The 16,902-nt window shown below is 39.7% G+C and overlaps 1 protein-coding gene across 1 annotated transcript in view; it reads right to left on the bottom strand.

Moving 5' to 3' along the window:
* hsd17b12b (hydroxysteroid (17-beta) dehydrogenase 12b) overlaps positions 1 to 16,697 on the bottom strand; it is a 28,371-nt gene extending 11,674 nt beyond the window's left edge. Inside the window, exons 1-7 of the mRNA XM_004558073.2 lie at positions 16,362 to 16,697; positions 6,744 to 6,790; positions 4,872 to 4,947; positions 3,990 to 4,097; positions 3,649 to 3,713; positions 1,397 to 1,441; positions 420 to 454 (exon numbers count right to left, since the gene is read on the bottom strand). Coding sequence (XP_004558130.1) covers positions 420 to 454; positions 1,397 to 1,441; positions 3,649 to 3,713; positions 3,990 to 4,097; positions 4,872 to 4,947; positions 6,744 to 6,790; positions 16,362 to 16,539 — 554 coding nt within the window. The 5' untranslated portion in view covers positions 16,540 to 16,697. The remainder of the gene's footprint in view (positions 1 to 419; positions 455 to 1,396; positions 1,442 to 3,648; positions 3,714 to 3,989; positions 4,098 to 4,871; positions 4,948 to 6,743; positions 6,791 to 16,361) is intronic.
* Positions 16,698 to 16,902: the final 205 nt, after the last annotated feature.

Here is a 16,902-nt window from a genome sequence, read left to right as displayed (position 1 = left end):
CATTTGACGACACGTTTGACCCACTGCGTAGTCAAATAATAATAAAGTTCAACATCTTTTCAGAAAATTCCAGCATTCTGCCACATTTCTTCTGTCTATGATTGTATACTAATGATGTTGACTGGGATTTGCTTCAATATCTTCTTTTGCTGCAAGGAAGAAGTTTCCCAAAAATCCTGAATCTTCCAGATCTAATATTTTAAATATCCATTCACCACTACCACAGAAATCCCAGTTTAATCTTTCACTGACCACACTGCTGGTTGGCGAACACAGCGCCCTGTTACACAATCCCACCGTACCGGCCTCCCACGTATCTCGCAGCGGGTTCCAAAACAGGTGCATATGAATGATCAGGATTCACTGCGTTGAACCTTTTATAGATTCGCAGACAACGGTGATGTATAAACACAACTTACCTCTCCACCATTTGTGGTAAAACAAGACGTGTCATCTGGAAACAGAAAACAATGATAATGGGGGAAAAAGACAGAAAGAGAAAAGGTTAGAAGTGGGTGATGCAGAATAAAAGCATGAGACAGACAAAAACGGCTATTGTTTGTGGGTTGTACGTGGAGGAGTTCATCCACATTCGTAAATGTGTGGGTGTTGTGTGAAGAGCTGGTCGGAGAGACAAGAGAAAAGAAATGATAATGATAGCAGAGGGAGCCGTTTAAAGAAATATTGAACAATATAAATTAAGTGTTAAGAGAGAGGGTCGACTGTAGCTGTTGCTCTGGGAACTGCTGAACATGGAGAACTGGGACAGAAGTGACTTCTTATGGTATAAGTCACTGTGTTGTGCCAGTGTGTGTGTGTGTGTGTGTGTGTGTGTATGTGTGGAGGTCTTCGGTGGTCTGTGGGACTTCCTGACTGTGGATCTATCTTACCAACCATCCTAAACACCTGAATCCACCTTGACGGCTTTAATTACTCATTCCACAGAGAGCGCACCACGGGGAAACGGATGACAAACATTTATGCATCACGAGTCCTCAGTGTGGAGTTTGGGACTGAGCCAGACATTTAAGATGAGCGGTCTGCAGCAGGCATTCATGCTGACTATCAAAAAGCACCCTGAAATTCTGTGAACATGCCTGAATGCTATTTTTCATTTGTTTGAGCACATGTGCCTTTCAGTAAAAACTGGAGGAGAAAAAAAATCTGAGCTATGTCCCAAGTAGCTGTATTGATCCACACAAATTCAATGCTGTAATTACCGCTAAAGGTGGCTTTACTAAGTATTAGCTTGCAGGTGGAAATACCTGCAGTGCAATCAGGAATTTCTTTAGTAGATTTAATTTGTTTTCACACTGACATTTTAAGGTTCTTTTCTCTCTCTGATAACCTGTTAAGGGGAAAAAAAACGTAATTACTTGAATATAGCAACACTCACCTGGCACACTGATGTTATGTTAATGTTGACCAGGGTGTCAATGAACTGAAACAAGAAGAACACGTGGATTAGTACAGATGGTTACATTTTGCACTGGTGCACGTACTTGTAAGTAGAATTGTAAACATTGGCAAATGAGGTTTGTTTTGTCATTTTTAAGCCTTTTTAAGTAAAAAAGAAAAAGTCTCTGTGTGTGCGTTTACATCTAGTGTAACTGACTCGCCTCTGTCAGCTCATCAGACACATTCACACAATCCAACAATCGTGTTGCTTTTGGGTCACATCCAGCAATCTTTTGAAACAAGCCAAGTTTCTTTCAGAAGGGCCGTGTAGTTTCCAAACGGGCCCTGCACTCGCTTGGCACAGTGTTAACACTAGCAAACTTTTCCTGACAGATGACACACTCGGGCTGAAGGCTGTTGATATCCCTGATCTGAATAAATCCAAAAGATAGCTAGCTTACGTGATATTTTCTAGTAAAAGGTTTTTATTTATTTAAATTGGATCTCTTTTTATAGATGTAAGGTTACCTGTTAGCTAACTGTTTTGTTTTGTTTTCCTCCTTACTGTCAATCACGGCCTTTGATGCATCATGCTATAAGAAATGTGACCATTAACCCTTTAAGACCTACCATAGAATCAAGTCCGCCAGAGCTTATCATTATATTTTTACATGCTGTGGAGCCATTTTTGGGAGCATTTCAAGTTTCTATACATCAATACAACCGTTATAGCCCAAATTTTAATAATATGTATTCATTAAGTGCATAGTAAATACATAAATGGCAAAAAAGTGCAATAAACTACAAAAAAATTGAAAATCGTTTTTGTTTTTTTAACATATATTTCTAGTTAGAGTAATTTAAGAGGCTTATCCCTCAAAACTGTAAATACAAAAAAGTTGCACAAAATAGTTTCCCACCACAGGAAATTTATTTTGAGTGTCTTCATAGTTTTATTTTTTTAAATACACCAATTTTTATACACTGCAGGAAAAATGAAAATAAATATTATAATGCAAATTTGCAAAAAAACAGCATGTGCATCAAAATTTCCAGCAACTATCAACTATCAACTATTTCCAGCAGTGCAATATGAGTCCTAAGCATCCCAGAAACGACACAGAAAGTCATAAAGTCAAACATAACCTTTAAAAACACCAGTATAGGCTCATGAGGCCCTGAAGGTAAAAAACAAAATTTTCGCGAAAATGACGTCACTTCCAGTTTCGGGCAGGTAATGGCGGACATGCGATAGTTCGCGCTGACGTCTATTCCAATGTAGGAAGTGTTATGAACAGCTGATCAGATCGGCAAAGCCTGTTTCTGGAATATTATGTTTTTGTTGCTGCAAGCACTTTTTATGCAGTTTTTGCAAAGCTATATGTGGAAGGAAACCGTGACTTAGGACAAGCTGATGGCATAAGATGTAAGTACAACTCCTCTGGTTTCATATGCAAAAAAAATTATTGCGCTAGCTTACGTGGTTGCAGTGCTACTGGGATTTAAAAATAGTTACACAAAACGGAGCGTGCCCGCTCCGACCGGCTTTAAACGGTTAATGGAACTGCATACCTGGGATCCCTCTCATTTTTTGTTAGGCTATAGAATTTGCCTGAGTGGCTAAGATAGCAGTGATGTAATCGATTCGTTTTACAAAAAGCACTGCATGGCTGACACAAAATCCCAAGTTGTGCAGCAAATCACTTAGGAGCCACTGCTGTAAATGATAACATGATAGGGTGGAATCGTAAAAAATGTATTCTGTAACAGTAAAAGGACTATTCACATGGAAGAAATACCACGCGCATTCTTCTACAAATTCTTTTACACCTGCTTTCAGCTAGAAATTCCTGAGCAACAGCCATTACTGACTTTATGACTTACAAAGCTTAAAGACTTCATGAATAACAAATTTCCCTTCTTCTACTTAACACTTTTAAGAGGCAGAATACTGCTCTGAGTGTAAAACTGTCCCACCTATACCGATCTCCATTTAAGGAGAGTGAGACTGACAGAAACTGGACTGCTGTCTAATGCAGGTGAAGCGACCTAATCTACTTAACTTTAAATAGTAATAAAAAATTTAGATTTCCTTCAACGCTACAGCAGTTTACAGAAATAGAGCAGAGGGCCGATATATGCTGTGGAATATGCAGTCGCTGGAGAAACATCAAGGGCAAACATTCATGTATTTTCATACTAACTATAATTTGAATGTGAAATACAATAATCAGAAAACTTGGAACTTACAGTGTCGAGATTGGGGACGCTGAGGAAGAACTCAGGGTAAGGGTAGGAGATCCCAACATTGTTCACTGTTAACAAGACAAAAAAAATTCAGAATTGCCAAATTATTCAAAGAGATTAAGTATTTTATGAATACAGGATTGACTCTGTTATTCCTCATTTCAGTCTTCAGGGGGCAGTAAAAGGCTTATAAATTAACCCTTCCGAATACATGAAAAACACAGTGGATTTCACAGCACTCATTGTTTGTCAGATGTGGTTGAGATAAGATTTGACATATCGTGTGACAGGCTGATTAACACTCGTGAAAAGGGAACTGGCCTCAGCACCTCCTGCAGTCTTACCCAGTACTCCAATCTCCAGTCCTGTGAGTCCTCCTTCAATCTTAGAGTAGATGTCAACAGCACTGAAGTCTGCTTGAATTGTTTTTGTCTCCACACCACATTTACTGGCTGAGGACAGAAGTATGCATTTTAATTTACTATATCTGAGTCACAATGAAAGATACCAGAAAACAATACTCACAAATAGCATTCAGGAATGGCAAAAATGACTATTAAATAGTGATTTAGAAAGGGAAGGAAGGGGAACAAAGTATTAAACCCTAAATTAATCATCAGTGAGGTTATCCCTCCCTTAAGAGGACGCTTTCATTTAACTGGACATATTCACTTTCAGCTCCAGTAAAAGATTTTACTACCTCATAACCAAAAGCATAAGAGTCCAGCAAAGGGCTACTCAGTAAGAGATCACTTGTGCTAAAACACTAAATTCAGTGCAGTATAATTTATTCTTTTGTTACTGAGCCCTAGTGTATTATTATGCAAGCTGTAAGATTTCAGATTCGGGACAAATGAGGCTCTAAAAGTCGCGGTCATACACATGAACTAAATTAGTCTGGTGCCTCTGGAACACAGGTAGGTTTTAATCTGACTCTAAAGATGTTTTCACACATAAACTGAAGATAATTTCAGCTGAATCCGTGTGAGATGTTGTCCTTAGCTGCGTTTTTGTTTACTTCAAATCATTCTGATAAGCAGGGTGCAGACTGACTGGCTGCAATACGCTGAACTACTTCCTGCAGCGATTCTCACAAATCACCAAGGCACACAGACATTGCACCAATCAGGGTGACCGATGCAATAAGGAGAGGAATATTTAACCATGTCCAAAATTTTACAGGGGTGAAACAATTTTGAAATAATATAAACATGTGCATATCTCACCAATAGCCTTGGATACATCATCCAGCTTCTCCTGAGAGCGGCTGATCAGCACAATGGCAAATCCTTTGCGGGCGAGCTGCAAATACAAAAATGAAATATGTCAACAAAGTAAAACACATGCGCACTGCACTTACATCCATACTGATGATCAACATTTAACTGGTTCTTTGATCGACTTTTACATTTTGGCACTAGGCTATCCTGCAATATTATGACGACGTCAAAGTTATTACTTTGAATTAATACCAAATTAATATTGAAAACTGAAAATGCAACTTTGTGAACCAAATGCAGATGAAAAAGCTTTTAAAAAGCAAAGTTTGTAGATTTTATTTTTGTCATTTGGTTTCTAAAAATGGAAACTCAAGTAAATAAATTTAATGGGAAATATAAGAGATTCTTGTTGAAAATGATTCTATACCACATGTCTCTGAGGTGAGGTAGTATCTCAAAAACTCATAAACTTGATGCAAAACAGACAATAAGTGTTTGGACTCCATTGATTCACTTTGAACCAGACTTCAAATCAAGAACACTGCTCTTGTTCACAGCAGTGGTCTGCCTGCCAACAAATAGACCCAGTGTGTGCCTTAACACTAAGCAACAATGGCATGGATGGCAGGGTCACAAGAGGAAAGTCACTGCACTCCAAAAACCAACGCTGCTGCCCAGAGCCAGTTTGCTAAAGATCACACTAGCAAGCCAGAAGGCTGTTTGAACAGAGCTCTGTGGGCAGCTAAGAGCAAAGAAAAACTTCATTGTGTATACGAGAGGCGTTTGGTTTAGAAGAAGGGAAAATCGCTGCATTCGAGCGTCAGGACCTTATTCCATCTCTGAAACATCACAGATTAGGCCTGTTTTGCTGCATGTGGGCCACGACAGCTTGCCGTCATTAATGGAACAGTAAATTTTTAAATACAGCAGCAAATTCGAAAGTGCAATTCAAGGACATCCGTGAATGGAATCTCAAGAGAAACTGGGTCACACAGTGCATCAAGATAAAAGATGTCCTGAAAACTAGTCATTCTACAAAAAAACAAAAAACGAACAAGAGGAATAAATGTTTTGAATGGCCGAGGTCTCACTCATCAAAAGATATTGTGGAATGGCCTGAAGCGAGCGCTTCATGTGAGGATACCTGTCATCGAGTTAAATATGTTTTGAACATTTAATTCAACTCACTCATCCAAAGTGATGTGAAGGACTGATCAGCAGTTACTCTAAACTCATATTACACCGTGGGCCACGTACAACCCACCTTGATCTTAAGTGGCCTGTTAGTCTAATGAAGTTTAACTACTCATTGTAAAAAAACAAAAAAACACTTTTATAGTAGATACTGAAAAAAAAGGAACTTTTCTGTAATCTAATTGTTTTATTTATTACTGAATTACTCTGGTGTAATATGATTAAGGATGGGTAGGTCTTTATCAGAAGGAAAAGCTGTAGAACTTGAAAATACAGAATCCTAAAGTTTCTTTCTTCCCATTTTCCAAAGCCATATAGTCGATCAGATTGGGGTCTTTGCCAGGCCGATTCTGGCCCCCCAGCCTGGTGTTTCACACCCCGGCTCTCAACATTTAGTTGCAGTTATTGCTGTGCAAGATGTTCACACCAGTTACAGATCAATCTTTGCAACTCACATGCATCATATTGGGTCATTTTCCTAAATAAATAAATTTCAGTGACCATGCTTTTGTCTCATTTGTGTGGCTCTCCATGTGTTACTTTCTGTATAAAAATGAAAAAAAAAAAAATATTTTTTTTAACCGTACTCACCATCAGGTGTTACATGTTTATAGATCTACTATTACAGGCACATACTATTTTCAAGTACAAGTTCATAACTCAACACCTCTGGGAGACCCTTACCTCTTCTGCATATGCTTTCCCAATCCCATCTGTGGCTCCTGTCACAACTACAAACAGAGAGAGACTTAATTAGCAAGGAAACTATATTACCATTACTCGCACCTTAATAAGATCCTTTGTACACATGTAAAAATATACAGCCTTTCCCTTATGCTCAATTACACTGGATAAACATATGAAAAACATATTGGAAAATATATCACAGACTGACCCATTACGACTTAATCACATTAATCTCTACGGGCCGTAGCTTTGACTTCTGTTACAACAGAGCGTTGCAAGCAAAACATATTTAAACAGACCAAAGAAGACATGTGCTATGTAGCCAAATATATGGGCATATGAATGTAACTGATGTCATCCCAGGGCCAAGTAATGAGGTTAATCCACTTCTCTAACAACCTCCAAAGCTGAGGGAGATTTCGGAACTTAGGTCCTGGGATTTGCTCCATTTCCACCACAAGAGCATCGGTGCAGGGCGGTCAACCAGCTGATGCTCACACTCAGCTTTTGTGTTCATCCCAGGGATTCTGGAGGCTAAGAGCAGGTCAGTCAAGTTGGCTTAAAACAACAACAAAAAAGAACTATTTCTTAATGAGCCTAGATATATCTAAGGGGTCAACGTCAAGCTTAGGCAGGAAGGGGCTTTCCTCAAACTGTTGCCAGACATGTATAGCCACGCTATTAAACAGAACCTTACAGCAAGGTTGCTTATTGTAGCAGTAATGTTTCATTTATTGGTACTAAGGAGCTGAAATTATAACACTACGTAAAAAAGGAATTTACACATTTTTCAGAATTGAACTCTCGTTCAAAAGTACTAGAGGACTGTCCTGTTGTGAAGGATTCCAGTGAGTGACCACTTCACAATCAGAGATACTTTAGATGCACACTGTCAGTTTGAGGACCTGAAGCCTTTCTGCCTCTTCCACTTTAGACTTGTTTTGTCTTTGTTTGTCAAAACATAGAAGCAAAAAAACATACTGCAGAAAACCCGAGCGGTGCTAGCCACCACAGATGAACAGCTAAAGAGTGCCACCTACAGGAACTTTATCAGCACAGAGATCTACTTCGAAGCATGACACAATACTTAACTGACAAGTGATGTCAAGAAATTGCTGTGTAGAAAGGCTAATTATGACCCAGCGCAAAAAGCTTGAGCTCAATAAAAGGGATTTACTTTTAGATGCAGTGAAGGACACGGTTGACAGGGAGCAGCTGAGGTGACTAAGGAGGACAAAAAGAGAGTGAGGGAGGGTGAGGGGAAAGAGGTCCTCTCTGTCATCAGTGGCAGTCGAGCGAGCAGATGCCCTGGAACTGCCTGGCACAAACAGCAGCGGCAGCAGGATCCTATTTTTAGCAATTCCCATCTTTCAGAAGGAACCATTCATCACACCTCTGGCTAAATATAACAAAAAAGCGGATGGGGAGTTGCGTGGTGAGTCGAAATGTTACAATATGTCCCTGAATGACCTGCCAGGCCCTACTTAGAGAGGAATACTTGCCTCATCTTTGAGTACAATATCATTCTTGTGTTTTCAGAAACTGTCCATTATATTTTATATTCCTATTGTTTTGTCATTTAGTCCCTTCTTACTTTTTTTTTTTTGCATTAGACTTCTGAAAGTAAAGTGCACTTAAGATGGGAATGCTGCTGTGTGGGTTAGGTCAAACCACATCAGTGTGGTTGGGTGCACTGAGCAGTTCAGCCTCTAGGGTCTGCTACTAGGGCTTTTAGGACGCTTAGGCTCATTAAATACTACATGCAAGGTGCACCGACATAAGTGCAGTCTGTTCAGAACAAACTTCACTACCTGGGACCATTCATAGTCAACAAAAGATATGCACGGTACCATCAAAAAACAATAGTCAACAAAGGTTTGTGGAAAGGAAATGTTTAAAACTAAAGAATGAGTCATGTTCTGTTCCTCATTGCAATTCCAGTACTCAAACTACTCTCACTATTCACGAGAATGCACACTGATGATTTAGCTTACGAGTTAAAGATTAAAAAAGGGGGGTTGAGCATTTTAAGCCTAAGTACTGCTCCACTGGGAACTGTCTGACTGTCCCTCCAGTGTGTTCCACCAGTGTTCATTTTGATGGCAAATTTTGATTTCGTTTTAGTCACAGTCTTTTGACTAAAACATCATTTAGTTTTAGACATAATTTAGGCATCTAAGTTCTTTCAGTTTTAGTTATTTAAATATCATATCAAGTGTAAAATTTTGGTATGTTTTTACTGGTTGCTCCACACGGTTTACAAAGCGTTTTATTTCCCTTGACATCAAATGCAAAATATGTCCAATCTTCTTCTCCCAGAAGCATAGGACCCACTCCCTGTTTGTTGGGGGCAGATCAAATGTGGGCATCTAACTCGCCGCACAGCTAATTTCTTGTCACTGGATCACTTCCAAACTTTTTCGGCCTTACTACACAACTTAATTAGTTCTAAGTCTCATCTCTCTAGAATATTTTCATCCTGTTTTCATTTGATGAAAGTGTCAATAGATTTCATCAGAGTTTCTGATCCTCGTGCATAGGGCTGCTCGATTATGGCAAAAATGATAATCACGATTATTTTCACTGAAATTGAGATCTCGATTATTTGACAATATTTATTTAACCCTTTAAGACCTACTATAGAACCAAGTCCGCCAGAGCTTATATTATTTTTTTACATGTTGTAGTGCCATTTATGGGAGCATTTCAAGTTGCTATACAACTGTTATAGCCCATATTTTAATAATATGTATGAATTAAGTCCATAGTAACTACATTAATTGCAAAAAAGTGCAATAAACTACAAAAAAAAATTGAAAATCGTTTTTGTTTGTTTTTTTACATATATTTCTACTTGGAGAAATTTAAGAGGTTTATCCCTCAAAACTTTAAATACAAAAAAGTTGCAAAAAATAGTTTACAACAACAGGAAACTTATTTTGAGTGTGTTCATAGTTTTATTTTGGAGATACACCAATTTTTATATACTGCAGGAAAAACAAAAAAACAATCCTATGATGCAAATTTTCAAAGAAAACAGCAGGTGCATCAAAATAAACTATTTCCAGCAGTGCAATTCGAGTTCTAAGCATCCCAGAAACTATTCAGAAAAGTCAAACATGACCAGTATAGGCCTTTAAGGCCTACAAGTAAAAAAACCTACATTTCCGCGAAAATGACGTCACTTCCGGTTTCGGCCAGGAAATGGCGGACATGTGATAGTTCGCGCTGACGCCTGTTTCACTGTGGGAAGTGTTACGAACAGCTGATCGGATCAGCGAAGCGTGTTTCTGGAATATTATGTTTTTGTTCCTGCAAGCGCTTTTTATGCAATTTTTGCAAAGCTTTATGTGGAAGGAAACCGTGACCGAGGACAAGCTGATGGTATCAGATGTAAGTACAACTCCTCCGGTTTCATATGCAAAACAAATTATTGCGCTAGCTTACACGGTTCAGGTTCTACAGGGATTTAAAAATAGTTACACAAAACGGAGCGTGCTGCTCTGACGGCTTTAAAGGGTTAACAATGACTTTAAAAAATAATATAAAATAGTGTGCAACACCACTGAAGTTTTTTTTTTTTTTACCTCTCTTTTCAACCAACGGCAGTCACTCTCCTCTCCAAATAACTTCTGCTTAGCTTTCCGAGCTTCCCTCAGGTCCTCTTAATCAGCGGTCTCCAACCTTTTTTGCACCACGGACCGGTTTATGCCCGACAATATTTTTACGGACCAGCCTTTAAGGTGTCGCGGATAAACGAGGGAGGGGCTAATAATCGGCTCAGTCATTTTTAATGATCGTTGAAAGCCCAGATCGTAATCGTGATTAAAATTCGATTAATTGAGCAGCCCTACTCGTGCATTAGTTTTTATTTAGTTATTGACTTGTTTTTGTCAGACAAAAGATAAAGGTCGTTGACAAAAACTGAGACAAAAATTATAGGTCGACAAAACTAACCATCTTCCACCCAACTGCACTTTCAACAGTCCACAGTTAAAGAGGGATCTGAGGTGCATAATCCCCTTTTGTATAATTTTCACATCTAGCAATCCTGGTTACAACACCTGTTAGTAACCATGCGCTGCATAAAAATGGATGTATGTAGCTAATGTTACATCATAATGGTGCCCATTGGTTTTGAACACTATATGTTAAAGTCTCAATTTAAAACATTTCAGCCCCATAGCATGGGAATCTATTTAGTTCGGCTTGCCTTAAAAACAGCTGTAAGTGGCCATCAGCAAAACTGTGGAGTCTTTTTTGCTCAAACTGATATCATCATGTTGGTATAGTTCCTGGATCACCAAAACTAATGTTGGTCCAGGTTCAAGAACACATGTGACCAATTACATTGTAGTAAAGTTATAGTTTTGCAACATGGACGCACCCTACCTATAGCCCTGTAACCCTAACCGCGATCACATCCCAACCCCCAATCCTAACGGCCCCTTTTTTGGATTTCTTCCTGAGTGGACATCAGCAGGTGTTTTCCCACGTTGCAAAGCTATGACATCATAACAGCGTGATTGGTCTGATGCAATGTTGATCCTCGATGAATAGTTGATTGATTAAAATGTTGATCCAAGAACAACGCACAACACAGGGATATCCGACCTGATTTTTCGATCATGTTGGACTGGTGGTCCAACAGGTCATGGTGGTCTGGAAGATATTCTATGGTCTTTACTGCCTCCTTCTGGTGGTACAGGTGGCACAAGGTAAAATAAACAGTGCAGAAAGAATTTAAATATTTTAAACTTTAATGTCCCCAGTATGTATACTCTTACTCTAAGGACATCTTATATGTCGGACAACATCATGGAATGCACCAACGCAAGACTCTGTGATACAACCATTTAGTGCAATTGCTTTTTAAAAGCAAGTCATCAGTTAATTTTTTGAAATTCTCTCCATATATTACCTTTATTACAATGTCCTAATAATAAGCTATGCTCAGTGTACCTTAAGATTTAAGAAGAGTCGCTGACATCACCCTGTGAGACACAAGTTACAGATTTTGGATTTTCTATTTACCGTTTTACCAGAAGCAAGGACCATTGAAATTCAACCCATTTTTAAAACAGGATGAATTCTTGATTTTAACACAACGACTTATGCACAACGGCTGCAGCAATTTTCAATTTGTACATGTTCAAATGCTCTCTGTGCTCTTTCTGGAATGTCTAATACAAATACCACCTTAAAAGAGTTTATTTTAAGCAAATGTTTTTGCTATTTTAACACTACTCTTCATTTGTTCTTGTGCTCATCCATCTATCTGCCCTTTGCTGTGCCCATTTTCCTCTTTGTGTGATTGTCTTGAGTGCAGATGATGCCGGGATGCCAAGCATCCTCTAGGGCTGCAGCAGAGCCAAACAGAAGGGAGGAGTGGAGGAGCAAAAGAGAAGAGAAAATGACAAACACGAGCACAGGGGATCCTGAGGGCAACTAAAAATAGTACAGGGAAAAGGAGAGGAGAGTGCAGGGGGAGTCTGGAGGCACAATGATGAGGAAAACGTAGGCTGGGTTATTTTTAGTTGTTTTAAGAATGAAGTGATTTGCAGTCAGAACAGGGAAAAAAAGGAAAAACATTTTACAGCTGAGTGCATGTTCCCTTCACTCAAATAAAACAAGATCTATTTTAGGAACTGCAGTCTCTGGCAAATCTAGGTTAGACTGGCTAGGTGTTCCAATGATAGTGCTACTATGTGAACAACATTGGGGCGCAGGATTTCATGACACCTTACAAGATATAAGGACAATAACTGATTTTTGTTTTTTGTTTTTTTAATAAAACTGTTTTCACAGAAAAGTTAAACAAAATGAGAATTTTACCAACCACTCTTATTTTAACGCCTCAACTTCAGCATTTTGAAAGTCAACCATCTTGTGCCGAAATTGGGACAAGAGGATAAAAAGTTATCAGACAGAAAGCAGGGTTAAAATGACGCATGAACTCATGGACTCGACTGTCCAGGATGCTGCTAGAGGTGAAACAGCGTTTTCTTGGCACCTTTTGTGGCCAGAAAACCAGTCAATTAAAGTATGAATCACACAATCAAGTTCAGAATAGTTACTGACCATGTATATCCCCTTTCAATTAATTCAATTCAATTTTATTTATATAGTGCAAAAGCAGTCACATCAGGGCAATTTATATTGGGGCGATCGTGGCTCAAGAGTTGGGAGTTCGCCTTGTAATCGGAAGGTTGAATGTTGTGTTGTTGTGTCCTTGGGCAAGACACTTCACCCGTTGCCTACTGGTGGTGGTCAGAGGGTCCGGTGGCGCCAGTGTCCAGTGCCTCGCCTCTGTCAGTGCGCCCCAGGGTGGCTGTGGCTACAATGTAGCTTGCCATCACCAGTGTGTGAATGTGTGCGTGAATGAATGGATGACTGGATGTGTAAAGCGCTTTGGGGTCCTTAGGGACTAGTAAAGCGCTATATAAATACAGGCCATTTACCATTAGTAAAGACCCTACAACAACACAGAGAAAACCCCAACAATCAAATGACTGCCTATGAGCAAGCACTTGGCAACAATGGGAAGGAAAAGCTCCCTTTTAACAGGAAGAAACCTCCAGCAGAACCAGGCACAGGGAGGGACGGCCATCTGCCGCAACCAATTGGGGGTTATGGGAGAGAGACAAGACAGTAAACACTGCCGAAGTGAGGCAAAGATAATTAACTATTGATTAAATGTGGAGTAGTGACCCCTTATTGTCATGATTTCCCCATGTTTTTATGGCTATATCCAGCAGGGTAACGCACCATAATGCAAAACAAAAGTCTAAATGTTTTTCATACAGCTGAGAATTAGTTCAGCAGACTTCAGGAACCTCCCCAGTTGGCATTCTGCTGGATTCACCAAGCAAGACAGGTGGCTTGAAGTGCAAATGTGCAAGTTGCAAATCTGCACAAATTGTGAATTGAATCGCACTGATGTGGAGCAGAATCTGATGCCGGCAGATCGGAGTGAGGTAAACCTATAAGCAGTTTGCCAATCACCATTAAGCAACAAAACTGTGCCGTCTGTGAAATCAGACGGCACTGTATAAAAGTCTGCAACCATCAAAAGTTTAGGGTGGAAACAAAACTGTATCCAGTATTGGTATGTCACACGTGTCACAACTATGTCATTTGAAGCAATGTTTGAGAAATAGCTTACCTTCCTAATAAAATGCTCAGCAAGTGTCACACAATGCATTAAGGCAGCTGCATTTTTTATAAGTCATTGTCTCAGATAACGTATGATTAGAATGTGTAATACCATCACAGCTTCCCTTTTCTCTCTCCCTCACAGTCTCCTGCTCTCTCTCTCACACACCAGTGAAATGCAGGCACCGCTGAACCAGAATCACGAGGATCCTGCGTCTCATGTAAAGCTAACTTATGAATGGCTGTAGTCCCGTTATATAATCGGGCCATCCTCTCAATCAAGTCCACTTCAGTGAGACAAAGTTTGTGAATGAAAGTAGTAGCCGAGGCTAACGGGCTCCCTTTGCCTCATTGCATATTCTGAATCATTTTGCATCTGGAATCCAAAAATATCCTCCCTCCCCTTCTGCGTTTCCATTTTTAGCCGTGCACAAAAAAAAAAGATCAAAGGCGTCGTCGGTTCACATCCCCCGAACATTTGGCTCCTCTCTAACACACTGATGTGACTGGAGCTGCAAAGGCTGAGAAAGATGTAGAGTCCTCTGATTTTAGCCTTGAATCTTGAATTGTTGGAAATGGTAAAGGAGTCAGGAGAACGTGCCCAAGACAAAAAGAGAAATATACAATATAAATATGCAATCAAAAGATTGTGGAATCAGCAAATAGAGATTGGAAAGGCATTGATAATACTTCTATGATGCCTTATAAGCATTTTAATTTCAGGTTTGGATTTTCATTGACTATGTAGTTTTTTTACTGACAGGCCCTACAGGTCCTGGGCTCTTCTGGGGTGCCTAAATGAATCATTATGTAAAAAACTTCTGAGATTTGTGAGCTACCAACTCTGATGTTGGTGTGAACTTTGTACACCAGACTTGCCAACACCAAAGCAATCCCGGCAGGCCAGTCTGTTCAAATTTCAAGGTTCAATCAGTAAGCAGGTAGGACAGATGGACAGCATTCAATCTAACTTGATAATCCCCTCGAGCCATAATCCAATGATAAGACTTGCAACTGTTTTACAAGTGATGACAAAAGGGCTGATCATCCCTTCAACACTATGTATTCCTTTTAAACAAAAAAGGCATCAAAGGATTTTCTGCTGCTTTACTAAAGAAGTCTTAGTGTGTAACAAGTATATGCTGAAGCAATATGGGACGACTGGATACGTCACAATCACCCCACCAGAGTGAAACATTAAACAGAGCAGCCACAGCTGTGACACACCGCAACAACCCCAGCATGAGTCGTTCCCAGTGGTTTCAAGAATAGGAGAGTCCATTAGAGAGCACCGTGTGTGCTTGTAGTCCACTGTACATTCTGTATTATGTTAGGTGCACCATCACAGCCCAGTGCAATCCAGTTCACCCTAAGAAACAAATAAACTACAGAGACACGAGGTGTGATTAGAAATGTTAAACTATTGCATCTATAAAATGCAAAAACCTGCACCTGCTTTGAATTTGGATTGTATCTTACAGTGAAAGGCACCAGCTACATTTTATTAAAAGGCCAAAGTTGCACGGCACCAAATCTGGTGAGAAAAATGTTCATTTTTCAAGGACATCAGGCAATGGTACGTGCCATACTTTAGGTCATTTGTGCTAAATATTCTCCCTAAGACGCCGAAGGATTTTACAAGAGAAAAAACAAACAAAAAAAGTGGTCAGACTCTCAGACTAACAAACAAAGACCTGACCTGACTCGGGATAGTGGCACTGGCAAATATAAATTGCTTTTATAAGGGCAGTAGCAGGGCTTTTGCATAGGACCTCATCTAATACAAGCCATGTGTTCTGCCTCAGTGGAGTTACTCTCACTGTTCATCGGTTTGTTAGCTGTAGCTGGTGTTCTGATAATCTCAGTCAAATAAGATTTTTTTAGCACATGTGAGACCTTAAAGAAATTCAACCCTGGAACTAGAGATACACAGAAACCACATATGGATCAGATATAATTTCAATCCAAAATCAAAAAGATAGACCAGGTATCATGACATCAGACCAATCAATAAAATGTGTGTGGGGGGGAGGGGGTGTTTTTTCGTCTTTCCTCTATGATTTCAAACGATGGTCAAATAAGCTGACGCATAAGCTGTAATAATGATGACAATACATTCCCTGCAATGTTACCAACTAATGTGTCAAACAGTACTGAGTTATAAAAGAATTTATTATGGAAGTGACTTATAATACTTATACTACAGAATAACACTGTAACAAAGTTAAACAGAAAAAAGATTAATGCTCCACTGTTTAATTCTGTTTACATATCAGAAAAACTATCATTTTGCACATTTCAATTATATATATATATATATAGTGGGGTGGGGTGTTATGTTCAGACAAAGAATAGCTACTTAATACAACCGACAGGACAACAGGACAGGTCCCTTTATATTGTACCATTACTACTTGAATAAATAAAACTGGCTGGTAGTCTCCCCAATTAGTTTCTCACCTGCCCACTTTCCTAGTTTGGCGGGTGACAGGAGCCGTCCGTTGCCCAGCACCCACACCCTGAACCCGGACAGCAGTCGGTACACGGTGCACAGAGACAACCAGGCCGCGGTCAGAGCACCGAGCCAGAACAGCGGTGCCTCCACGGCCCGAAACACGGCTTCTCCGCTGAACGACATAGCTGCACTACACACTTCTGTGTCTGAACTGCGTATCTATACTAGTGCCTGAATTTATTGTATCTATATTAACGTGATGACAAAGTGCTCAAAGTGCACATACATACGTCAGCCAGAACCCTTCCTCTGTTGGACACTTCCGCATCAGTGTTTGACTGCCTGTGATTGGCCCGTTCTCTTCTTCTTCTTTTAATGCTTTTAAAACCCCCATCGCAACAAATCTACTCGTTACTACCACCTACTGTTCCAGCACAGGCTGGACCCAAAACGACCGTCATGCGGCTACAATGTTTTGCAAAATATACGCGTTAAATTCTTCTATATAACATCTTAACTTCCTACCTGTTATGTTGGTGTAAAGTA

The sequence above is a fragment of the Maylandia zebra genome, linkage group LG1, assembly GCF_041146795.1.
Source record: "Maylandia zebra isolate NMK-2024a linkage group LG1, Mzebra_GT3a, whole genome shotgun sequence".
Taxonomy (NCBI): domain Eukaryota; kingdom Metazoa; phylum Chordata; class Actinopteri; order Cichliformes; family Cichlidae; genus Maylandia; species Maylandia zebra.
Note: the sequence above shows the minus strand (reverse complement) of the source record. Positions and strands in the feature narration are given on the sequence as shown.